Source organism: Hylobates moloch, unplaced genomic scaffold (assembly GCF_009828535.3).
Source record: "Hylobates moloch isolate HMO894 unplaced genomic scaffold, HMol_V3 SCAFFOLD_17, whole genome shotgun sequence".
NCBI classification, from domain to species: Eukaryota; Metazoa; Chordata; class Mammalia; order Primates; family Hylobatidae; genus Hylobates; species Hylobates moloch.
In genome coordinates, this window is record NW_026652292.1 from 9,412,864 (window position 1) to 9,439,177 (window position 26,314).

General features: G+C 49.7%; 2 protein-coding genes across 3 annotated transcripts; both read left to right on the forward strand.

Annotated features, from left to right (window-relative positions):
- The first annotated feature begins 861 nt into the window (after positions 1 to 861).
- Positions 862 to 23,502, forward strand: ROPN1L (rhophilin associated tail protein 1 like). Of its 2 annotated transcripts, none has more exons than XM_058429971.1 (6): positions 862 to 918; positions 1,350 to 1,521; positions 6,937 to 7,060; positions 8,634 to 8,795; positions 19,672 to 19,847; positions 23,324 to 23,502. In XM_058429971.1, exons 2-6 carry the CDS (start codon positions 1,391 to 1,393, stop codon positions 23,421 to 23,423), a joined length of 693 nt encoding a protein of 230 aa, XP_058285954.1. In that variant the 5' UTR covers positions 862 to 918; positions 1,350 to 1,390; the 3' UTR covers positions 23,424 to 23,502. The 2 variants fall into 2 exon arrangements, with proteins under 2 accessions (XP_058285954.1, XP_031991688.1); XM_032135797.2 differs by lacking the exon at positions 862 to 918 and adding an exon at positions 1,102 to 1,226.
- Positions 22,276 to 23,316, forward strand: LOC116456916 (uncharacterized). The gene is given in 3 exon segments (XM_032135796.2): positions 22,276 to 22,913; positions 22,915 to 22,963; positions 22,965 to 23,316. Coding segments are annotated over 3 exon segments (720 nt in total). The 5' UTR covers positions 22,276 to 22,449; the 3' UTR covers positions 23,172 to 23,316.
- Positions 23,503 to 26,314: the final 2,812 nt, after the last annotated feature.

Genomic DNA, 26,314 nt, shown 5'->3' on the forward strand with positions numbered 1-26,314 from the left:
CCTCAGCCTCCCAAATAGCTGGGATTACAGGCACGCGCCACAACGCCTAGCTAATTTTTGTAGAGAAGGGGTTTTCACCATGTTAGCCAGGATAGTCTCGAACACCTGACCTTGTGATCAGTGCTGGGGTTACAGGCGTGACCCACCGCGCCTGGACCGATTTCTTGTTTTCATACTGTCATCAACCTTAAATACAAGTATTTCCAGTTTTTGCCAATGCTGTTAATTTAGAAATGTGTATGTATATATTGTCTGGTGGGTGTTTGGATGGAAACGATCAAAATCGGGCAACTTCCCCAGTTTCTTTGAAGGGAGGGCTTGCCATCGGCCCCTCCGGGAAGTAGCTCGCTGTAGTTCTCCATCTTCCTGTTTTGAGGAACGCAGGAGCAGGTGGATCTGGAGTCTCATCCATACGGTGGCTGTTAACCGCAACTGCAGCAGCCAGCCAGGTCACCCCCTAAAGCAAAGTTAACACCTGGCGTGGTGCCTTGGTCAGCACCCACCAAATTCGAGGTTTCTCCTATCCTTCCACTGGAGGCTCTTTTGACAGATGTGATTTATTTCCTCCTACAGCCAGTCACATTGGCTCAAGCAGGCTATCGTAAGAAAACAAATACAATATTGTTTTAGCTGGAAACTGCCCACTGTCTAAGTGGCTTTTTAAATGAAGAACTCAGGTTCACTACGGGACGGCTTAGGCCAGGGAACAGCAAGTGCGAAGTTCGAAGCCCGAGACGTTTGGAGGAGCGGTCCCAGGCGCAGGCGGGTCCCGCAGCGGGGCCCGTGTCGCCCAGGCGATCAGCCCTTTCACTTAACCCGCTTCCCTCCTAGCAGGCCCGAGTCCCCTCGCCTCAGCCTCACGCAGCCAGAGCAAGGAGAAGAGGGAGTCCTTCGTGAGTTCGCCGCTCACATTTGGAGGTGGGAAACCGATCCGAAGACCCTTTTGTAAGCGAAACGTTCAGCTCGCGCGGCTCTGAACCACTGGGGAGCAGCGGCTGCTGCGAGCCGGACTGCGCCAGCACCTCCTTGTCCCGCCCGGGAGCAGCCCCGCCTCGCTCAGGGCCGCGTGCGCGTGCGCGGCTCCAGGGGCGGGGCTTGCTCGCGTCCCGGTTGCCTGGATACCGAGCGCGTCGGTAGTGCCGGCTGGTGCTCGGGAACTGCAGGGTCTGGGGTGTTGTTGGAGGGGTAGTTGGTCCTCATTTCCCCCGAAGCCCGCGGAGGAGCGGGTAAGAGCCCCGCGAAGCCGGCCCCAACCTCGGGAACGGGATGGGAGGCGGCCCTGGCCGCGAGCCCCGCGCTGCTAGCGGCTCCACTGCGCCCTAACCGACAGCTGCCCTTCTTCCTCGCAGCGCGCCGCGATTCACCAGCCTGGTCCCTTCTGCGGAGAGCGATGCCGCTTCCCGACACCATGTTCTGCGCTCAGCAGATCCACATTCCCCCGGAGCTGCCGGACATCCTGAAGCAATTCACCAAGGCTGCCATCCGCACCCAGCCGGCCGACGTGCTGCAGTGGTCCGCGAGGTAAGCGCCCTCGGCCTGGGGAGCTGTCCGGTCTACGTGCCCAAGCCAGACGAGCCCAGAGAGCCCTCCTCCCGGACCAGGGGCCCTACGCGGCGCTCAGCGTACTTAAGAGTATCAGGCACAACTTTCCCCTTAGCATTGGTGACATCTATACTTGAGTGTGTTATCTAGGAACCATTTCGATTTATCGACCATGAGACCCGAAATTATTGCAAAATGCTCACCTACAACGTAATGGCAACTCAGTTGTTTAAAAGTGTTTATGATGAAGATAGACTAAAACTTAACGAAGCAATTGCATTGGGCAAAAAAGTGTCTGCATTATGTTAAAAAATTACACGGTTGCGGTCACTTTGTGAAATGACTTTACAAAGAGGAATATTTTAGCTAAGTTCCTCATCTGGAGAGAATCCTCTCAGAGCTATGTATACCCAGAGCTGGTTAAATTTATTAGAACCGGAACGACCGTGGTCATACTGAGGTCATCATCCCTAGAGTGCTCAGGGTAAACTGTCCAGCAAATGAACCTTCATAGTTTTTTTTTGCCACAAACATTCCAACACTTTCCAGGAACAAACATTCATAATCTCAAAGTTACAAGTCAACAGATCTTAGAGGCATTAAAAGAAATTCCCTTGGTTTTACAGGAGAGCTCTTTGCCCCTTTTCAATAAACAGATGTAAAACAAAAACTCACTTTTATGATGACAAGAGTCAGCACAGGTGTAAATTTAATTTAAATATTTTAGTCATCAACATTTCAAATTTTGGCTGGGCTTAGTGGTTCATGCCTATAATCCCAGCACTTTGGGAGGCCAAGCTGGGAGGATCACTTGAGCCCAAGAGTTTGAGACCAGCTTGGGTAACACAGCAAGACCCCATCTGTATTTTTTTTTTTAATAAGAAAACTAATTTAAAAAGAAAAAAAAGCCAAATTTTGCTGGCTTTCTCTAAACTCTATAACCACGGTGAATTAGTTTCCTTTGGCTGCTGTAACAAATCACCACAAAACTTGACAGCTTAAAACACAGACATACATTCTTGCAGTTCTGGAGGCCAGAAGTCCAAATTAGTTTCACTAGGCTAAAATCAAGGTGCTGGCAGGGCTTTGCTCTTTCCAGCGGCTCTAAACTAGGCTAAAATCAAGGTGTTGGCAGGGCTTTGCTCTTTCCAGCGGCTCTCAGGAAAACCCAGCTCGTTTCCTTGCCTTTTCCGGCTTCTAGAGCTGCATTTCTTGGACTCCTTGGCTCATGTCCCCTTCCTCCATTTTCAAGGCCAGAATCTTCAAATCTCCCTCTGCCTCCTTCTTCCAAGGACACTGGTGATTGCATTCAGTGGCCATCCAGATAGTCCAGGGCAGTTTTCCCACCCAAGATCTTTAATCAGTCCACAAAATCCCTGTTACCATGTAAAGTAACATTCCCAGGTTCCTGGGACATGGACCTGGATACCTTCGGGGCTGTTATTTTACCCACCAACTGAGCTACTTGTCCATCCAGTGCTTGCCTTCTGAGAAACGCTTTTATTAATGGTTTCTGAAAGACTCTTTCAGAGTTCTTGCTAAAGAAATATAGCCTCCGGTTTTAACCATTATTCAAGCTTAAATAAAAGGATTTATAAGAGTTTGTGCTCTACAAAAAAATTCCAAGATTTAGCAACATCTTCTTGGAAGATTAAATTATTTTTAGTAATACCTTAGAGATAGTTATTTTAAGCTTCGCTTTATTTATTTAGTTATTTATTTTTCAGACGGAGTTTCACTCTTGTTGCCCAGGCTGGAGTGCAATGGCAAGATCTTGGCTCACGGCAACCTCTGCCTCCTGGGTTCAAGCGATTCTCCTGCCTCAACCTCCCAAGTAACTGGGATTACAGGCACTTGCCACCACATCCGGCTAATTTTTGTATTTTTGGTAAAGATGAGGTTTCACCATGTTGGCCAGGCTGGTCTCAAACTCCTGACCTCAGGTGATCTACCCACTTGGGCCTCCCAAAGTGCTGGGGTTACTGGTGTAAACCACCGCACCCAGCCTAAACTTCACTTTAAAAGGCTTAATCAGGCTGGGCACGGTGGCTCACGCCTGTAATCCCAGTAGTTTGGGAGGCCGAGGCTGATGAATCACCTGAGGTCAGGAGTTCAAGACCAGCCTGACCAACATGGTGAAACCCCGTCTCTACTAAAAATACAAAAATTGGCTTGGCGTGGTAGCACGCACCTGTAATCCCAGCTACATGGGAGGCTGAGGCAGGAGAATTGTTTGAACCCAGGAAGTGGAGGTTGCAGTGAGCCAAGATCGTGCCACTGTACTCCAGCCTGGATGATAGAGCAAGACTCCATCATAAAAATAAATAATGCCCTCCTGGCCTCCCAAAGTGGTGGGATTACAGGCTTGAGCCACTGCACCTGACCAAGAACAATTTTTGAGTTTAGGAGAAAACCCAGGCATTATTCATTCGGCAGTATATATGTAATTATAGGCTCAAATGTGTTTCAGCTGTTACAGGACATAATCTGTCAGGGACAGCTATTCAAAAGTAACTTGAGTAAGGCAGGACTTGGTAAGTGCAAAAATGAAGGGTCATGAAAGCTAAGCAAAGCGTGGCTTGGTCCTTGAGAGATTTTGTAGGAAGAGAGATGGGGGCTTGGGCGGGGTGGAGAGGATTCCAGGAAGAGGAAGCAGCACAGGAAGAAGGGGGTGGAGACAGGAAGAAGAAAAACCATCAAAACCAAAACAGGAAACCAGGATACCCACGGACATAACTGCTATAGAACAAGCAAGTAGGCTGAGCATGGTGGCTCACACCTGTAATGCCTACATTTTAGGAGGACGAGGTGGGCAGGTTACTTGAGCTCAGGAGCTCGAGACCAGCCTGTGCAACGTGGCAAGACCTTGTCTGTACTAAAAATAAAATTATTTATTTAAAAATAAAATGCTGGCCGTGGTGGTGCGTGCCTGTAATCCCAGCTATTCAGGATGCTGAGGCAGGAGGATCACTTGAGCCCAGGAGTTGGAGGCTTCAGTGAGCCATGTTCACAACACTCTACTCCAGCCTGGGTGACACAGCAAGAGCTTGTCTAAAAAAGAAAAAACAAACAAACGAAAAAGATGAAGCAAGTAGGCATTCCTCTTTGCTCAGGTTAGGGTTCTTTTCAAAGGAGCTTTTCAGGTGGGCAAATATCAAAGATGAGCCAGCCTCCCCCTAAGCCTGTGGACTGCACTGTGAGGGGAGTCGGCTGTTCCTTATGATACCATCGTGCAATTGTGCCTCACACAGGACAATGAGCGTAAGAATCAGTCAAGTAATAGAGGCTGCTCTGGCTGGCGTGTGCCTCAAGGGAACTGGCAGAGGGTAACATTAGTTGGTCTCGCCTCAAAAGCAGGCTTTCCCAGCCTCAGCCTTACTGATAGTTGGGGAGGGCACAGGAGGAAGGGGCGTCTCGTGCATGATGGGACTCAGCAGCCTCCTGGCCTGCACCCACCAGATACCTGGAGTACCATCCACCCTCTGTTGTGACAATCAAAAATGTCTCCAGGCCGGGCGCAGTGGCTCACGCCTGTAATCCTAGCACTTTGGGAGGCCGAGGCGGGTTGATTGAGCTCAGCAGTTTGAGACCACCCTGGGGGCAACATGGTGAAACTCTGTCTCTACTAAAATATAAAAAATCAGCTGGGCTTGGTGGTGCACACGTGTAATCCCAGCTACTCAGGAGGCTGAGGCCGGAGAGTAGCTTGAACCCGGGAGGTGGAGGTTGCAATGAGCTGAGATGGCGCTACTGCACTCCAGCCTGGGCCACAGAGCAAGACTCTGTCTCAAAAAAAAAGAAAAAAAATAGTCTCCAGAAATTGCCAAATGCCTTTTGGCTGGGGAGGAGGGTGGTGGGCGGGGGAAGGAGGAGGAGCATTATCCCCCACTGAGAACTCTGCCTCCAGAGGCTGTATCTAGCTCGGGATTCCTTGCCTGAGTTATGAGGAATTACCCCCATGAAACAGGTGAAAACCTGGATTAGTAGGAATGTGGCAAAACGAGGCACCCATTCTTCATCTGCACCCTTTAGGTCTTTAGGTTCACATTTGTCTAACTCACTGCTGCCTTCAAATCATTAACAAAGCCACAAAATGGAGCTGAAGTTGTCTTACAAAGCAGGAAAACAAAGTCAAATTTGAGGGGTGTAAAGAGAGAGAAAGGATGAGATATGAAGTTTATTTTAGTCGATCAAATATCGACTTATCCATGTTTATCTGTAGCAATGTTTCTAACTACTCATGGCTTTAGAATTGTTATCTGTGGCCCTGGTGGATGCTTTGATGTTCATTTTCCTGGATATGCTGTCTCTCTTCATCATGCCAAAGTCATTGGGGCCCCAAATGATGTGGCTTCAGCATCGCCACCTCTGGCAAAGATACCAAGGGGCGTGAGTTGCTCAGAAGGTCTTCCCTGGCACCCCTCCCACCACGAGCCAGAGGCTGGGTGTGGGTTCCCTCTTGACTTATTGCCCCAACAGTTTCCCACCCTTGCCCCCAACAAAAGCAGCAATATCAGTGTCCCAGAAAGGAACAATTAAGGAGAAAAATACCAGGCAGGAAAAGTGGGGGTGGGGGGAGGGAAGCCAGGCCAGCACCTGCCATTCCCAGTGTGGAAGTAGGTGACCTGTGTGTTCCTGGGCTGCCTCAGGGTTGAATATGCAGACACGCTTAAAGTCAAGCACCTCAAAAAGCAGCAAGGCCAAACCCACCTGTCAAAAGTGGGAAGACGGCCGGGCACAGTGGCTCACGCCTATAATCTCAGCACTTTGGGAGGCCAAGCTGGGAGGATCACTTGAGGCCAGGAATTCCAGACCAGCATGGGCAATGGAACAAGACCACATCTCTACAAGAAATAATTAAAAAGATTAGCCAGGTGTGGTGTGGTGTGCCTGTAGTCCCAGCTACTCAGGAGGCTGAGGCGGGAGGATCCCTTGAGCTTGGGAGGTGGAGGCTACAGTGAGCCGTGATTACACCACTGCACTCCAGCCTGGGTGACAGAGTGAGACCCTGTCTCAAAAAATTTAGGAAAAAAAAACAAAGAGTAACACATGGAACTCCAGCTGATTGTGAAGTGGGAGGGAGGAGGGGAAGAATCACACACGTTGAAGGAGCTTCTGCCAGTGCCAGCCACTGCGCCAAGCCCTTCTCACACAGTGCTCCCCGACCCTCCAACAGGGACTCTCATTATCCCCTTTGCCAACAGAGAAACTAAGGCATGCAGAGAAGGTTAAGTCAGAGAACTAAGTAGAGGAACCAGGACATAAGCCCGGGATGTTGGTCTTTAGAGCTGTCCTTCCTAATCACCGTTGTTTTGGGGGGTTATTTAAGAAGTTGCATTGCATAGCTGCTTTTTGTGTATCGATGAGCTCTCAGACATGTCTGTTATTTATTAGCTATTTTTCAGCCTTGTCGAGAGGAGATCCACTTCCTGTAAAGGACAGAATGGAAATGCCCATGGCAACCCAGAAAACAGACACGGGCCTGACTCAAGGACTCCTGAAAGTTTTGCACAAGCAGGTATGGGGGGGTCTGTGGCCTCGGGCAGCTGGCCTGTGCTTTCCTTACCGTTCACTGTGCATTGATGACAGAGCAGGGCACACCCCAGCAATGTATTTCAAACCTCCCGAGGTCCCTGAAGTCCTGCTTTCCCTGCCATGCATCGTCAAGGTTGATTCAAGGAAGAAATATGTTGTGTTCCGGAGGTCTTTTTCTAGCTTCAACAGCTCTGAGTAACTATCCAGGGGTAGATTTTAGAAAAGTGAAATATAGTTTCTTTTAAATACAAAATTTACATGGCACTAGATTCTGCTGGGCAAAATATACAAAATTTCAGAACCTGGGGGGTTTCCAGTCATTCTCCAGGTGTGCGTTTGTGAAAGCTGTGTGCAGGCCTGAGTAAGTCTCTGCCTTCTCTGTCTGGAAGGCGGGGCTGGCCTTTGGCCCCCAAGGTCGGCAGCAGCCTCTGGTGTCCAGTTCTGTGGAGAGCCTGGGCCCCCTTCCTGCCTTGCACTTCTTTGCCCCACACGCCATCCTGTTTTTAGAGACATGAGGTACTAGAAAGTGGGTCACGGAGCAAGGCTAGGCGTTCCTCATAACTCGGTTCTTTTGCTAAAAGAGACACCAGTGGCATAACCAGTCTGATTTTCAGACTGACTTATCCCCATTCTACATTGTGAAATGCTGTGCTTCTGTGCAGGATACAGTGAATTCTGAAACTAGGACTTTTCCATGGCTACCTTAAGGGAAATGAAGAACTCTTGAATGGTGTAGCTTGGGAAAAGACATGCTGAAATTGCTCAAGCCTTTTCATCCAAGATACTGCTAGCAGATTGCAGAAGTTATCAGTTTTGATAGATTGTTTAAAATAGTAGAAGGAAGGCCGGGCATGATGGCTCATGCCTTTAATCCCGGTACTTTGGGAGGCTGAGGCAGGCAGATCACTTGAGGTCAAGAGTTCAAGACCAGCCTGGCCAACAAGGTGAAACTTTGTCTCCAATAAAAATACAAAACTTAGGGAGTGGTGGTGCGCACCTGTAATCCCAGCTACTTGGGAGGCTGAAGCAGAAGAATTACTTAACCCTGGGAGGTGGAGGTTGCAGTGAGCCGAGATCATGCCACTGCACTCCAGCCTGGGCAACAGAATGAGACTGTCCAAAAATTAACAAATAAATATATAGTAGAAGAAATACAGTTATTTTCAGTTTTAAGATCTCTCCTATCTAACTGTTAATGTGTTTAGGGGCTGGATTTTTAAAATGTTTTTTACTGAGGTTTATTTTTTATTGTGAAGCATTTCAGACAGATAGTGGAATATCGTATACTCAATATCAGTATGCCTGTTTCATTAAGTCATAACATGATGCCGTATTCGCTTCACCGTCCTTTTTTCATGTAAGAAATAAAAGGTTGCCGCTCGCTGCCTTCCCTGCCTCCCCTCCCCAGGGCTGACAGAACCCACTGTCATGCATTTGGAGTTCATCTGTCCCCTGCATGGGGCAGGTTACTTGGTGTATGTTGAATATTCACAGCATTCTATTGTTTCCCAGGTTTTAAAACGTACATAAATTGTCATACTGTGTTTTCCAAACAGTGTCACCACAAGCAGTATGTGGAATTAGCAGATCTTGAGCAGAAGTGGAAGAACTTGTGCTTGCCGAAGGGAAAATTCAAAGCGCTCTTGCAACTGGATCCTTGTGAAAACAAAATCAAGTGGATAAACTTTTTAGCACTTGGATGCAGCATGCTTGGTGGGGTATGTACCTATAAATAGCATATTAGTAATTCTGTGTCATCATGGTCCCAGCTTAAAAATAACTTAGGTTTCAGTAACTAAAGGAAACACTTTAGTAACTTTGTCTTAGAAAAGCATTTCCCCTCCGCTCCAGGCCTATTATATTAATATTTTCAGGCTTATAGTTATTTTAATTTACAGAAATTATTTATAAATGCCTCAATTTAAAAGTTAATAGTAGGTGAAAGATATGGATACTATTAAAATATATTTAGGTTTTAGAAGAAAATGCATCAATGACTTTTTAAAACTACAAATCATTTTGTAAACTGATAACTGTTTTGCTCATCTGTGGAAAGAGGCATACAATTATTTTCTACCTTAGTAGAAATCTAATTATTATTTATTTATTTATTTATTTATTTTGAGATGGAATATTGCTCTTGTTGCCCAGGCTGGAGTACAATGGCGCAATCTCGGCTCACCGCAACCTCCGCCTCCCAGGTTCAAGCAATTCTCCTGCCTCAGCCTCCCGAGTAGCTGGTAGCTGGGATTATAGGCATGTACCACCATGCCTGGCTAATTTTGTATTTTTAGTAGAGACGGGGTTTCCCCGTGTTGGTCAGGCTGGTCTCGAACTCCTGACCTCAGGTGATCTGCCCACCTTGGCCTCCCAAAGTGCCGGGATTACAGGCGTGAGCCACTGCGCCGGCCTTAGAAATCTATTATTAATAACTAATAGATACAGCGCAACTTTGCTGGTGTTCAAGTATAAGCCAAGCGACTTAGGAATAAGACATGATCCTCCAGGTGGCGAGGCGAGCCTGGGAGGTTGGGGCGAGAAGGGAGAGGTTGGAGCTGGGATGATGTTGGCAGGGCTTCCTTTGCAAACCCAGAGTCAGTCTTCTCAGCTAAAGTCTTGCTGTGAGACATGGTGGTTAGTGGTTGGGTGAAGGAAGAGTAACCGGGCATCCGCCATGTAAAGCTTGTGAAGAAAGGGGGCAGAGAAAGGAGAACAAGCTCCCTTTACTACATAGATGAACAATTTGATTGTCCCTCCTCCCTTCAGTCTGTGGCCCCAGCGTGTATAACTGGGTGCCCATGGTCCTTGCTTCACAGCCCTCACTCAGCTTCGGTCCATGCACAGAGCTCTTTCATTCCATTTTCATTAAAACAAATTACTTGGCCGGGCGCAGTGGCTCACGCTTGTAATCCCAGCACTTTGGGAGGCCGAGGTGGGCGGATCACGAGGTCAGGAGATCGAGACCACGGTGAAAGCCCATATCTACTAAAAATAGAAAAAAAAGAATTAGCCGGGCGTGGTGGCGGGCGCCTGTAGTCCCAGCTACTCGGAGAGGCTGAGGCAGGAGAATGGTGTGAACCCGGGAGGCGGAGCTTGCAGTGAGCCGAGATTGCGCCACTGCACTCCAGCCTGGGCGACAGAGCGAGACTCCGTCTCAAAAAAAATAAATAAATAAATAAAACAAATTACTTGAAATGGGTGGTAGTAAACACCCGCAAGCCTACCCAACGTGGTCACTAACGCACCGACAGTCACTTCCAACCACCGTGGCCTCCTCCCACGTCCTGTCCCCCTGCCTGGTGGCCTGAAGCAATGACATTTCTAAAGCTCCTGCTTCTCACTCCCTGGCCTCTGAAACACATGCTTCTATGTGTCCCCCAAGAGGTACATTGTGGAATTTTAGTTGGTTTTGACTTGATGAAAAGACAATTGTGTTGTCAGTAATTTTCTGAAATTTTCATCCTGAATTATATGACTAGATGTATTCATCTGTACATCACAGGCTGCGTTGTTCATTCCCTTCCTCCATGTCACATCTGAGTGCGGAGCAGTTCACCAGCTCCGCGGATGGCCCCAGTGGGAAGCTCCGTGCCCTCAGGGAGTCGGGTGTGGTGTGGCTGTAGAATGAGCAAGAGTTTTGTTGTGTAACTGCTCAAAGGCAGTGGAGGTGCTTCCTGTCAGCCCCGAGCTAATTGTGCCAAGGCCTGAATGTTGGCAGGCCCGGTACCCTCCAGTAGCAAGGACAGGTGCAGATGGCACCAGGGGAGTGTCTCAGGGGTATTATCAAGATAGACAAAAGCAAATACGTTTAATTATTGGAGACATTTTTATGTCACTTTGTTAATCTGGAACTCTGTGAAATCTATCTATCTATCTATCTATCTATCTATCTATCTATCTATCTATCTTCTATCTATCTATCTATCTATCTATCTATCTATCTATCTATCTATCTTTATCTGTATCTAGCTATGTATTTTTTGAGATGGAGTCTCACTGTGTCACCCACGTTGGAGTGCAATGGTGCGATCTTGACTCACTGCAGCCTCCCAGGTTCAAGCGATTCTCCTGCCTCAGCCTCCCGAGTAGCTGGGATTACAGGCATGCACCACCATGCTCAGCTAATTCTTGTACTTTTAATAGAGATGGGATTTCACCATGTTGGCCTGGCTGGTCTTGAACTCTTGACCTCAGGTGATCTACCAGCCTCGGGTTCTGGGATTACAGATTACAGGTGTGAGCCACTGCACCCAGCCTAAAATATATATGTGTGTGTGTATATACATATATATTTTTTTTTTTTTGAGAGAGAGAGTCTTGCTCTGTTGCCCAGGCTGTAGTGCAGTGGTGCCATCTGGGCTCACTGCAACCTCCGCCTCCCAGGTTCAAGTGATTCTCATGCCTCAGCCTCCCAAGTAGCTGGGATTACAGGCGTGCACCACCACACCTGGCTAATTTTTTGTATTTTTAGTAGAGACAGAGTTTCACCATGTTGGCCTGGCTGGTCTTGAACTCCTGACCTCAGGTGATCTGCCCGCTTCGGCCTCCCAAAGTGCTGGGGTTACAGGTGTGAGCCACTGCACCCGGCCCTGAAATCGATATGTTAACAATATAAAATTGTATGCAATGTTTGAATTAATGTTGGTGGTTTCTGCCTCTAAGCTTAGTTGTAAAATTTTGATTTTAACAATGATGAGAAAGTAGAATAATTCATGTTTTTGGATCCATCTTTATAGTTTTCACCTTCCTAATTGTGAAAATTAGCACTAGATTTAAAACACAATTGAATCTGATTTGAAAAATAAGGCCTCTTTTCCATGTAGAGTGTGTGACACTAGATGGAGACATTGTGTTAAGGATAGAGCTTGGCCGTCTAAGCTGACTCCTGGGGAAGGGACATCACAAACAACACACATTCTTTTGTGTTCTTCCTATCATATGTTACTTGACCCACAGAGAATCAATTGACACCAGGAAGCATGCTGTGTGTCACTGCGGGTTCCTGCCTGTCTCCTAACTTGAGCCACCTTTGCCAGCAGGACTCCAGATTTGCTCTTGACTCCTTCCGTAGGTGCTGGAGGCCTCTCTTGGTTGTAGAAAGCCACAGCCACCCTCTGCTCTGGTCCAGTGCAGCTGTAGACTCAGGGTCAGGTTCAAGTGTGGAAGCTGACCTCTCCTCCCTCAGAGGAGCATGTGCTCGTCTGGGGTCCATGTCTGCTGCCAGGGATGCCTGCTCTGCCCTGGCTCCCGTGGCCCACAGAGTGCTGAGCATGAGTTCAAACACCCGTCTCGGGGTGTGCTGGGTAGACAGGAGGTGCTCGGACCCGCCAGGCCTTGGTGTGGACACTTGGTGTTGACCCTGTTGGCCCTGGGTGGCTTGGAGGTGTGCTAAGAACACAAAGCTGTGAATTCAAGGAGGGGTTTCTTCGTGTCGTTCAGCGTCATAAGCGTTCATTTTTATGCTTTAAAAAAATACCTTCAAAAAGGAGGAAATAAAGAAGCGAAGTGCGATGAGAAGAATTTGTGGTGGGTTACCACCTGCAGAAGTTTATTTCACATAGGATGCTGTGTAATTGGTGGCTAGACACTGCCTGCGTGAGCAGGATAGATGTCATTCCTGCCCTGTGTCTATGGTGGGGGCATGGCTTGTGGCAGGTGTACTCTCTGTGCTGTTTACATTTATTTCTCTTAGAAATCACTTTAGTGAAATTCATCGAGTTCAAGATCTCTAAAAAGACTGGAAACCTCTGCTTCAATTTCTGAGTCATACGTATCATTCATTCCACAAATGTTTACTGTGCATTATTTTGTGCCAGGCCCTGTTCTAAGTGCTGAAGGTTCTGGAGTGAACAAAATGGGCAAACATCACCAGATTCTTGGAGCTGATGTCCTGTTACATCCTTGGAGCCCTGAACACTGCTTACTTATTATATCAAAAGCTATCAATTCAGGTTAAGGGGCACCGTGAGCTGCCCCAGGCAGGTGAACAAGGACATTAAATGGCCATCTGGGTGTTAAGAGATTCCTGTCCTCTTTCTCAATGTTTTGATGTGCTTGCATCGTGAAATGACCATATTTATATGTTGTGGCTTTTATTTAAATTTTTTTTTTTTAAGAGACAGGGTCTCATTCTGTCACCCAGGCTGGAGTGCAGTGGCATGATCATAGCTCACTGCAGCCTCAACCTCCTGTACTCCAGCGATCTTCCCACCTCAGCCTCCCAAGTCACTGGGATTACAGGCATGCGGCACCACATCCAGCTGATTTTTTATTTTTTGTAGAGACAAGTATCTTGTCATGTTGCCTAGGCTGGTCTCAGTTCCTGAGCTCAAGCCATCCTCCCGTCTTGGCCTCCCAAAGTTCTGAGGTTTATAGATGCAAGACACAGATCCTGGCTGACTTTTATTTTTCCGTTTCTATAATGCCATTAATGATCCTGAGCATTAAAGCTGTGGATCAAGATGTTTTGTTTTGTCTTTTAAGCATGGAGATCTTTTTTTAAGATAAGAAAATTGTGAACCAAATCCTTCATCCCCATACTCACATTGACAGAGTCAGTCCGTCATGATCAAAACAAATAACATTGACTGTAGTCAGGCTTTTAAACGCATTTGAACTTCCTTAGTCACAGAAGCATCTCTCTTCGTTTACAAGCGCAGGTGCACACGTGTCTAACGCAGCTTTCCATCTCAACACGGTGCACGCAGTGGGCGTGATTTCTAGCGTGTGACTGTGTGCGGGAGTGCGCAGAACCCTGCGTGTGTGTTCTCTGGAATCCTCTCAACAACCTTTTGAGGAAGGCACCGTCAGGATTGCCAGGCTGGTGCCCCAAGGCAGAGAGAAGCTGAGTCACAACAGGTGACCTGGAAGTGGGAAGAGGGGAGGATTCCTCCTAGTGGCTCCGTAGCCCAAGGAGTGTGCAGCCCACAGGTTAGGAGCACCTTATTCAAGTTTACACCTGAGATTTCCTATCTTGGAGAACAACAACTCCTCAGGACGATCATCAAAATCATTTTGTGTCCTGAAGTGATTCATCCCCTGGAAGGCATTCAGCCTCGGCCTCCTCCTGACAACACACGCTTTGCAGCTCTCAGAACATGGCCCCATCCAGCTGTGCTACAGCATGTCAGGTTCAGTGACTGACCTGTGGCGGTGCCCTGTCGGTCCGACGTGACGGCCACCTGCGCCAGTGACAGAGGCTGCATCCTGGCTTACTCCTTGCTGCCGTTTCCTTCCAGGTTTCCCCAGCTAGGGCTCGAAAGCGCATTCGGAAGTGTCCAAGAAAGGCCAACAGAATTCCTCATAGCCCCTGCAGCCGGGTGAGAAGACACAGCCACGCCCCCACCCCCCAGTGGGAGCCTGAGGCCACAGGCATGTTTAGGAGCTGTCCCTGAAGACAAAGGAGCTGCTCGGGCTCCTGACTCCCCTGGCCCCAGCTCCAGTTCCCCTGATTGCTCATCTCCCTCCCTCTGTGGGAAAGAGGCAAGGGCTACGCTCCACTGACCAACCTGGCCCCATCCGCCGGAGATTCCCATGGGCCGCTGTGGCCTCCCCATCCCTGTCCTGCACAGGGTATCACACCCCAGCCACAAGGTGAACTGCTCCTTCCCATTCAGGGCCTCCTACCCTTCCCTGCTGTCAACCCCAGAAATGGTTTTAAATTAGAAAACTGGAGAGGATAATAGAATTCGATGAAAAGGCCCTTCAGCTCTTGAAAACGCAGTGCTGGGTTAGAGGCTTTTAAAAACCAGTGCTGGGTTAGAGGCACAGCTTCACTGAAGTCCAGTCTCTACCCCCAGCACAGGCAGCCATGCCTCAGAGGGGGACTTCCTTTGTTCTGATTCTGTGTAAAACGGGCCAATTTTTGTTTCCACGCCAGCTGAGAGGTGCCCTTGGGGAGGTGTGAGGTGACTGTTGAGGAGTCTCGTGTCATCATGAGAGCAGCTATAATTTGGAAACTGAAAAAGCCCACAGAGTTGGCACGCCAAAAATGCCCGGAAAATAGTGGGTGCCCCCGTGCCTGTGTTCTTCACACATCTCCATTTGAATTTCAGATTATGAATCAGGTGTAAATACTTGGTTAAAAACTAAGTGCTTGGCTGGGTGCAGTGGCTCACACCTGTAATTCCAGCACTTTGGGAGGCTGAGGTGGGTGGATCACCTGAGGTCAGGAGTTCGGGACCAGCCTGACCAACATGGTGAAACCCTCGTCTCTACTAAAAATACAAAAATTAGCTGGGTGTGGTGATGCGCACCTGTAATCCCAGCTACTCAGGAGGCTGAGGCAGGAGAATCGCTTGAACCCAGGAGGCGGAGGTTGCAGTGAGCCGAGATTGCATCACTGCACTCCAGCCTGGGTGACAAGAGTGAAACTCCATCTCAAAAAAAAAAAACAAAAAAAAACGAAGTGCAGCTTGCCAGTCACCTCTGCCCAGCACATATCGCGCATGGGAGAATAAATCAGCAACACAACAGACGGCAGCATGGGGCAGTCATGCCAAGGAGAGGGTCTTTTGGCTGGTGTGCAAGTGACTGTGCCACCCACAGGCCTTTGGAATTGAGAAACAAATTTTAAGAAACGTAACTCACAGCACAAGATCAAGCAAGTTGCCTTATGAATCCTTCTGGGTATAAAAATTGCTGCAGATCTTATTGTCAGAAACGTTGACATGGGTAGTGTCATCACGCCTTTGCAGAGGAAGTGATGCTCGAGTGTTTTGATGTATTTTTCCTTAAATACCGCTTCCTCTGAAGCCTTGGAACAGCGCGTTACACAGATCTCATCTGCCTGCTCCATCCACGCCAACTCCTTCCTTCCCGACTCATCCTTCCTGAGGCCCCGCAATCCTGCACACGGTGGTGACGGACTTCCATTTGTGTCGGGTGTAAAAGCAAATCCCGTCATAACAACATGTCTTTGAAAGTTTCAAGCAAGGAACGTGGATTGTGAAATACACGACTCTACTTTGAGCAAATCCTGTCTTGGGGACAGTCTTTTAGAGGAGCCACATGTGCAGTGCTCCTGGAGCAGTGCCTGCAGCTCCGCAGAGCGGGTTGTGCACTTTTCCTAGAGAGAGCATCATGTTGCCCGGGGAGCTGCACTCACTCCCTAACCGAGCTGTCCACCTCGGCAGCGCCAGGTGCAGCCGCCACCAGCACTGCTGGCGTGGGAAGGGGGTGGAAATGGGAGGAACTGCCCCATCAGGCCGCTGGGGACAGGGAGATCAGTTCTGTTCAGGGCTCCATCTCCTGCAGCCAAATATCTGGGTCCTCAAATAGGCGACGTCTCTGCCCCAGGTCTTGTTCCCAGAGCCCGCCTGGCAGCTGCTAGATGTAATAAAACGGAGTAGTCACTGGGGTGAGCTCAGAGGCCCATTGGCTGCGCTCCAGTCCTGGCTGGGTAACTTGGGTGATTGCTGAGCCCCTCTGGGCCTGGCCAAGGGGTCTGTCTGCTCCTCACAGTTACCACACGTGGTGACTGTCATTATTCTCACTCCCAGAGGAGGACAGCAGGCGGTGTTATCAGCTTTGCTCTGACCATGGTGTTCTGTAGGGAAGGCTCATTTTGTCCCATAGCCTGGAGTGGGCTCGGAGCCCTTTCCTGTCCCTGAGGATGTGGGGTTTATTCCTGACACAGCCACTATGGAGCCAGACAGGCCTGGCCTGGCTTGTGGCGGCCCTTTCCCTGCGTCTGCAGCTCTCCCGTGAGGATGGTGCTCTGCGCTGGCCCTACTGTGTTTGTTTCTTGCGCTTCCCTCGGAAGCACAGCCCCAGATTCATCCCTGCAGGCGATTCCCCAGGGATGCCAGCCGCCTCCGTGGCTGCTGCAAGCAGGAGTTCTCAGTCTGCCCTCACACCCCACCCAGCAGCCTGTGGGTACCAGCCTGCTCGGGAAGGTCCTGGTTCTCAGTCATGTTTGCCAAGCGATGTGGTGGAAATACTCCCACTACGGCTGAGCTCAGGCTGCCAGGGTGAAGTCCTCCAGCTCACACAACTGCCGGAAGCTTAGCAGTCAGCTCATGAACTGGCTCCAGCACAGCACCGGGGGGCTCTGAGGAAATCCTGTGCCACCCACCAGTCCTTGTCCTTCCTGTCCTGTCCTGTGTGCTTTGACACAGGAGATTGCTCTCTCCACCAGCAAACGCTTTTCTTCACTCACCAGCAGCCTCCCTCCTGGCTGCACCTTTCAAGTCCCCAGGCTGGTCCCTCATCTCCCCAGCTCTTGGTGGTATGGCAAGTCCATGCACTGTCCTCCCACCTCAGCAACCTCATGGGGCTCGGCTGTATACACCATCCTGCTCGTATACACTGCCCCACCTGTGTATACCATCCCCCGCTGTGTACACCATGCCCCTCATGTACACCATCCCACTGTGTACACCATCCCCCTGTGTACACAATCCCCCTCGTGTACACCATCCCCCGTGTACACCATCCCCCCCATGTACACCACCCCGCCTGTATACACCATCTCGCCCAGCTCCCAAGTCTCCTCCGTGAGCGCTAGGCCTATTAGGTAGCCACCTGAGTCACCAGTTCCACTGGGTGCCTGACAGACATGTCAGTGGAAGTCACCTCAAACTCAGCTTCTCTCTGGAACTTCCCAGTTGATAGCAAATCTACCCTTGCAGCTGTTCAGGCACCAAACATTGGAACCACTTTCTCTGCCCACATGCAACCACCAGGGAGTTCTGGTAACTCCACCTTCAGGAGAGGCTGAGTCCGGCGCTTCCCAGCTGTCGGCTGCTGCCACCCAGGCCCCTGGCTGGATTATTCCAGCAGCCTCCTCGTCGGGTTCCCGCCTTCCACCCTCCTCACTTCTCTTCACACATTGGCAGAAGGACTCCTTAGAAACACTCCACAGTGCTCCGTCTTTGTTTGAAACCCTTTGACACCTTTCCATAGAACCCAGCCAAAGCCCAAGTCCTCCCTGGGTCTGTAAAGACCCCCGTGATCTGACCCCACCCCATCCTGCTGACCTCATTTCCTGCATTCCTGCCTCTCCATGGCCTGCTCTAGCTATCCGGAGCTCCTGGCTGTTTCTGGAGCACACAGAAGTGCCCCTGGAATTCTCCCAGCATCCCACATGACTGGCTCCTTCCCCCGGGTCTGTGCTTACATGCTCCCTGCTCTGACCTTCCCTGACCACCCGATTGAAAATGTCACCCTCCACCCCGGCACTGCCTGCCTGCTGCTCTGGGCACACCCCCTTCCAGAGCACCCTAGAATCCAGGTGTTGTGGCTCTCCCACTTGACCAGGATCTCCACATGAGCAGGCGTTAGGCGTCTGTTCACTGCTACATCCTGGTGTGTAACAGGCACTTGGCGAATGCGGAGGGAATGAAGGGTTGTTGCCATGTGTGTGTGTTGGCGAGGGGGGTTACATTTAAGCAGCCACCCGTGTGAGCTCACCTTCATCAGTAGGCAGCGTGACCATCCAGGCAGGTATGAGATGGCCACTCTGGCAAGGATGGCCTTCACAGAAGGGACTCAAGGTGGGGACTGAGGGGAGGGTCCCATAGGCCAGCTGTGGAATTAGGACACCTGCCCCCACAGCTTACCCTGGCCAGGGTGTTGAAGGCTGCAGGTCATGATGTCTTGGTGTGGAAGGAGAAAAGGAGACCTGGGCTATGTATTCTCTTTTGAAAAGATAGCAATCTTATGTTACATGGTTCCCCCACCACCTTCAAACAAACAAACACACAAACAGCTCATGGTTTTTCAACAAGGATGAACTGAGCAAGTTGGAGGTGGGAGGCCATGGGCTGGCCCCGGGGGGCCCTGGTGCTCAGGCCCTGCAGTTCCAGCGCCATGCAGCCTCTAGTCTCATGAAGACAACCTTGGCCTGTTAGCTGCCCCCGCCCCCACCCCCCGGCAGGGACTTGGCTGGGAGGGCAGGTGCTGAAAGTGTCTGCCGTGTGGAGGCAGGAAGGCTGCCCAAAGGACGGGCTTTCCCACTGAAAGCGGAGAGTGGGCTGCTGTCTGGGATGAGCCCAGCAGTTTGGAAGAGTGTGAGGGAGATGAATGGTCTGCAGGGAGGAAGTCTGGTTGCTGTGCTGGAGCTGAGACAGAGCCCAGAGCCTTCTGTGTGGACAGGGACAGAGCCCTCCCTTCTGCTCGGTGGGCAGGCATCGGCAGACACCCAGGGCCTCCTTGTAGGCATGCAGGCCGTTGGCTGCCAGCCCTGCCCTCTGCAGGCAGCACCTCTGGCTGGTGGCAGAGTTCATTCAGCCCCTGGGCATGTCCCCGGGTGTGTCTCTGGGCCAGATAGGGCTGTACACATTAGCTTAGGAAGTTGGTTTTAAAGACATTGATGCTTCCTTTTGTCTGTAACAGTCATTTCTATTTTAATAGAAAATAAGATCTGTGAATTAGAATTTTTTCCTGGTCAATTGCACCCCATTCGAACCTTTCCTTTTGATTTTTCATTATAGCAATTGTACATTCACCTAGTTCTCAGTTCAGACTGAGAGCGTACTTTTTGGAGAATTTCTGTCAAATACGCTAGAGTGGTGATTCTGCTGGTGCCTGCTTTCAATGTGAGTGATGCCAGGAGTAACTGTTTTTCTCCCCACCCGGCTGTGGTGCTCCTAGTCCTTGAACACTGCGCTGAAGCACCTGTGCGAGATCCTCACGGACGATCCGGAGGGCGGGCCCGCTCGCATCCCCTTCAAGACGTTTTCCTACGTCTACCGCTACTTGGCCAGATTAGACTCAGACGTGTCTCCCTTGGAGACGGAATCCTACCTTGCCTCTCTAAAGGAAAATGTGTAAGTATGCACCCTCTCTAGGATTCAGGAATGTTGACCATGGGAGAATTTCCTGTTTCACTTTCCCCTTGTACGGAAAAACTCAGTTTTTCCTTTGCTCTCACACCACAACAGTAGTCAACACAGAAGACTGCTGTGATCAAATGTGTGAAGGTTTTTCCTCACCAAAAAGCAAGCAAGCAGTCCTGCAGCAGACACCAGCTGTGCGTTCTCATTCTATCGCTACCATGTCTACCTGGAGATAGCGTGAGATCCCACAGGTTGAGGGCTGAGTCCCCAAGACTGCCCTCACCCTGCCCCATTTCTGATGCTAGTTGCAAGCCACAGGTTATTTTGCCTGTGCTTCTGACTGACTGGCTCTAAATCGGGGTTCCCACAATTCCTCCTTGGGTCAATTAATCTGCTAGAATGGCTCATAGAACTCAGGGAAACACTCATGTTTACTAGTTTATTACAAGGATAAACAGTCAGAGGAAGACAGACACAAAGCGAGGTCTGGAAGGGTCTGGAGCATGGGGGCTTTTGCCCCCATGGAGTTGGGGTACGTCCCCTCCCTGCCCTCGAATGAGCTCTTGTTCACCTTCCTGTTGGTCTCGATGTGTTTAGCTTCCGGGAAACTTTCTAAGCCCTGTCCTTTTAGGTTTTTTTTTTTCCTGGAAGCTTCATGATTGATTAAATCATTAGCCATTAGTGATCACCTAAGCCATCAGCCCCTCTCCCCACCTCCAAGGTTGGGCTGGGCTGAAAGTCCCACCCCTCTAATCCTGCCTGGGGCTCCCCAGTTACCAGCCCCATCCTGAAGCTACCTGGGGCATCAGCCAATCATGAGCATAAAGAAAGAACTCACTTTGGAGATTCCACAAATTTTAGGAGTTGTATGCCAGGAGGTGGAGTTGAAGACCAAACATATATTTCACAAGATCACGTCCCTTGTCTGCAATAACTTTGTCCCAACGAATCCCGTGTTTAGCAGAAGGTTTAGGCACGCCTGATAGTATTCAGGGTGTGCGTAAGTGGAGCTGCAGATCAAAGGCCATCAGCGAAAGCAAGCAGCACCTCAGAAGGGAGCCTGACCTCTCCTGTGGCTCCCACCCATGCGGGCTGAGACTCAGGTTAATTTAGACTTTAGAGGGAGAGAATGTATCCTGTCATTAAGACTTGTTTATCCCAGATCTATCCTGATTCCTATGTACAGCATGTCAGGTGGTATTAAACTGTAGCATGTTAAAAAGTGAGATAGAGGCTGGGCACGGTGGCTCACGCCTGTGATCCCAGCACTTTGGGAGGCCGAGGCGGGTGGATCACTTGAGATCAGGAGTTCAAGACCAGCCTGGCCAACATGGCAAAACTCCATCTCTACTAAAAAAATAACCAGGTGTGGTGGTGGGTGCCTGTAATCCCAGCTACTCAGGAGGCTGAGGCAAGAGAATCTCTTGAGCCCAGGGGCCAGAGGTTGCAGTGAACTGAGATTGTGCCGTTGCATTTTAGCCTGAGCCACAAGATCGAAACTCCGTCTCAAATAATAATAATAATAATAATAATAATAATAAAATAATAAAAATTTAAAAAGTGAGATAGAATTAATTTCTCCACAATGAAATGTAGACATGGATTACTGTTGGTGGACAGCCTGACAGTAGTGCCACGGACACAGGATCATCTGCAGAAACTTGAGGATGTCATTGACATCAGTCACGCAGTTCTCCCTCTGATGAACTTGCTATATGACTCCGACACATTGCATGTTATATTGTATTTGCACCAGGCTGCATGTGATGTAAGGCTGGTTCTGCTCTGAAGCATGACTTGGAGCTAACATTCCAATATAATGTCCAGTGTTCTGATCACCTGTAACATTTTTTAACAAGATTAATGAATCCTCCCTTTAAAGACAAGATGCAGAGTAAAAAGGAACAAAGCTCTTGGGTCCTGCGGAATTTCTCATTTGTTCATTCCATAAACCGTCATCGGGTGCTGACTCTGCACCCTGCACTACCTATGGGGAGGCGGAGAAAGCAGCCCGGGGCCGGTGGGGTGTGCAGAGGTGGTGGTGACAACCGCAGGGTCCGGGGAGCTGTGGTGCTGCAGAGTAAGCCTGGTTAACAGCAAGAAAGGGCCTTCTAGGTGCAAGGGCAGGAAAGGGCCCAGGTCCTCCAGGCTCCAGCCCCAAGGGAGTTGGGGTCCCTGAGGTCTTCCCAGCACTTCCCCTTGGGACCACTGCCCCCCAAGTGCTGGTTATGGTTTGTCCCTGAGCCCCACACCTCTCATCTCGAATTGCCCACAGTACCGTTTATTGAGCACCTGCTCTGTGGCAGGCAGTGGCGCAGGTGCCGGGGATGTAGTCAGTGAACAGGTCACGCCCCCACCCCTGGAGTTTTGCCCTGTGAAGCAGACAGACATCAGACAAACAGATTTGAAGACAGCAGGTCATGCTGAGTGGCAAGAGGACAGTAAGCCAGGGACGGGGACCAATGGGGGCTGGTCCCAGGGCCACCTTCTGGCACAGCACACACCCCTGCTCGCCTCAGCCTCCTGAGAAGCCCCCTGGCCTGTTGTCACCACCCAGACTCTTGTCCCCTCCTCCCACCCTTTCCAACCGGCCATGATGCCGCCTAGGATGCAGGCCACAGCACCAGGAGCTGGTGCTCAAGTGATCCGTCAGCCTCCGCCTCCCTTCCTGCCCCAGTGGAGCCTGTGTCCTGCACCCTGCCCCACCTGTCCCAGCCCTCCTCGTCTCCTTGTCCCTTCCACACTGTTTCCTCTCCTTCCTTCAAACTCACATCCCCTCTGCCTACCATGGGCTGAGCCTCTGGACTCCATGGTCCCCCGTTTTCCTCCTTCCTCTGTCATCCGCTGTCACTCCAACACTCCTGTCCTCATGGAAGATGGCAGCTCCCAAGCCGTCCCTTCTCTCCGCCTTATTCTTGACGCCATCCTGGCTGGTGTCTGCAGTCACACGGATGACGCAGTACTTTGTCCCCAGCTCTCCTCCTGGTGCCCACAGCCTCTGCTTCTGCACCGCCATCCGGGTCATGCTGGGCCCCTTCTCCTGCCCGATCCGTGCACCTCTTCTCTTGTGCTCTCTGACGTGGCTACTCCACCTGACAGAGCCGCCTAGGGATGCTGGTGGTTCCATCTCATTCCAAATCCATGTCCCAAGCCTCCAAAGAACTGGGACCCTGTGCAGCAGCCCCTTCTCCCACCCCTTTCCTGAGATCACAAGTCATCAAAAAAGAAAAACCTATGCATATAGTACCCATCTTTTCACCTAGAAATACAGCTACATTTATTATACGTTTTGATGCACTTTGCACAAGAAAATAGAATGCTTCATTTTTGGAAGTAAGAATTACTGATGAGCAACCATAAATAGTTTTTAAAAGTAGACCTTTTAAATTATATTGCATTTTATAAAAATGTTACTAAGTGTGCAGTGAGAAATAACTAATAAATATCTTTATCTGTTTCCAATTTAGAGACGCCAGGAAGAACGGCATGATAGGACTTTCAGATTTCTTCTTTCCAAAGAGGAAACTTTTAGAAAACCTTGAAAACTCTGAAGATGTAGGCCATTAATGCAGAGAAGAATACATTTTCATGTCAAAATAGTGCTCTTTAAAATCCTGGTACCAAATACAACTTATCCTGAATCACACACCGCTGTAGTGTGAGTGTTTCTCTTAATGGGAATTTAGTGTGACAGTGCTTCGTGGGGCCTGTTTCATGATTGCTCTTCACTGTGTCTTTTAGGGATCTTAAGTGTAAGAAGTCAATAACAGTAAAATGATCTCCTTTAGTAAAATCATCTATTTGGAGACAGCAGTGTCAGAAGTGGGGTTGGGCAGTTTGAAAAGTGGCTTTTTGGGCTGGGCACGGTGGCTCACGCCTGTAATCCCAGTACTTTGGGAGGCCGAGGCGGGCAGATCACGAGTTCAGGAGATCAAGACCATCCTGGCTAACCCGTCTTTACTAAAAATACAAAAGAATTAGCCGGGCATGGTAGCGGACGCCTGTAGTCCCAGCTACTTGGGAGGCCGAGGGAGGAGAATGGCGTGAACCTGGGAGGCAGAGCTTGCAGTGAGCCGAGATCGCGCCACTGCACTCCAGCCTGAGCGACAGAGCAAGACTCCGTTTAAAAAAAAAAAAAAAGGGGGGGGGCTTTTTGGCTGGGCGCAGTGGCTCACACCTGTAATCCCAGCACTTTGGGAGGCTGAGGTGGGAGGATCACTTGAGGTCAGTAGTTGGAGAGCAGCCTGGCCAACCTGGTGAAACCCCGTCTCTACTAAAAATAATACAAAAATTAGCCAGGCGTGGTGGTGGGCACCTGTAATCCCAGCTACTCAGGAGGCTGAGGCAGGAGAATCTCTTGAATCTGGGAGGCGGAGGTTGCAGTGAGCCGAGATCACGCCACTGCACTAGAGCCAGACTCCATCTAAAAATAAAAAAACAAAGTGGCTTTTCTTCTTCTTGACTCCAAGTTGGCGGAGGGGCTCGCTCTTTGCTCCCTGCCCACCCCTCCTAAGACTCCCTGGGAAGGGCATTGGCAGCTGAGGCTGGATCTTTTCTATGAAAGGTGGACCCCAGGGACCCTGCTGCCTGGCCTAGCGTCCGTGGCTGGGGGAAGTTTGCTGGACAGCAGCGTGATCCACTTGAATGGAAAAAAGCATCGAAGATCCTTTATTTGTTTCCTTTTATAAAGTTTTCCAAAAGGCCATTATCAATTAATACATTTCAGGTTAGCTTCCAGGCCAGGGCTCAGGCCATGGAGAGAACTCATGCGAATGCCTGTCTGGGGGCCCAAGGAGCAAGTGTGGGCCCCTCTAAAACTTAGAGGGACAGATTACATGACGACTTTGGGGACAGCTTGCTAAGCGTCCATTTGGCAGCATTTGGGATGAGACGTGCTTTCACTGTGACTATCTTGTAGGGAGGTGATGGGGAGGGGAAATAAAGCCTCTGCCTCTTCTAACCCTGGAGGCTGCTCACGTTTAGCAAGAGAATCTCATCCAATGCTGACCAGCTCAGCATGCAGCACAGCATCACTGGGCCCAAGAAAAGACATTTGGAGAGGAGTTTTGTAAGCCCGAGCACAGGTGAATATCACCGTAAATAAACTCCAACGTGAAAATCTGAATGTATAAAGCATAAATCGGGAACAGCTTTTCACTCAGTCAAAAAGGCATGTGGTGTTTCAGTAATAAAAAGCATGAAGTGTGGAGACAGCAGCAGCGTGGGTGTGATTAGACCCGCCCCTGCTGGTGAACAAGCCCTGGCCTTTGTTCCCGAAAAGGCTTTTGTCTCAAAAAGTGGGTTTTTCTTGGGAATGACTTGGTCATAGAAGGAGAAATAGCATTCTGTAAGAATCGGTCAGGGCTGCCAGAACGAAGCACCGCAGACCCAGTGCTTACGTAGCAGAAACACTTCCTCACTGTTTTGGAAGCAGAAGTCCAAGGTGAAGGTGTTGGCAGGGCGGGTTTCTCCGGAGGCCTCTCTCTGTGGCTTGTGGATGCTGTCCTCCTCCTGGGTCCTCACATGGTCTTCCCTTGTGCCTCTCCGTATCCTCATTTCCTCTTCTTATTAGAACACTGGTTATATTGTTTTAGGGCCCATGCTAATGACCTCATGTTAACTTAATTACCTTTTAAAGATCCCGTCTCCAAATACAACCACAGTCTGAGTTACTGGGGGTTCAGACTTCACCTTGTGAATTTTGTTGGTGGGGACACAAGTTCCTCCATGCCACATTGCTTCTCCTAGCCCCCAGAATGGTTTTAGCCTGACTTAGCAAGTGAGGGCTCTGAAGTTCAAACAGATTTTCACATAGAAACATGCACTGGCTCTACAGGTATAAAAAGAAATGTAAATAGGAAAAAAAAAAAAAGAAAAAAAAGCAAAACAAAACACGAACTGGCCTTGTCCAGTTGACACTGTAAACCAAAAAGTATGTGAGACAGATCTCAATCAACTTCGAAGTTTATTTTGCCAAGGTTAAGGACGTGCCTGGAAGAACAAAACCGTAGGATCACAGAGGCAGTCTGTGGTCTGTGCCTTTCTGCAAGGGTGATTTCCAGGGCTTCACTGTTGAAAGGGGAGAAGCGGGCTGGAGGAGGGAGGGGAGGGTGTGGTCGTTACTGAATCCACAGGCTGCAAAGGAAAAGGAGCAGACAGGGAATCGCCAGTTACATATCGTATGGTCTCGTGCTCAGTAAATCTGCGCTTCACCCAAGATAAGGTGAACTCAGAGCTGCTACCTGAGGAGATTTTAACCTTTTCTCAGTAGCTCTCTGCTGAGGAGCAAAAGGAAAGGCAGCTTCCTGCATGACTCGCTTTCAGCTTCATTTGTTTTCCTTCTGGCAGAGTGAACTGGGGTCCCAAGTTTTTCTTTTCCTTTCATGACACCGTCTGAACACCTGTATCGTCTCAGAGTAGTGACCAAAATGCCAAGGCCTCATTCGGAGGAGAAGTAC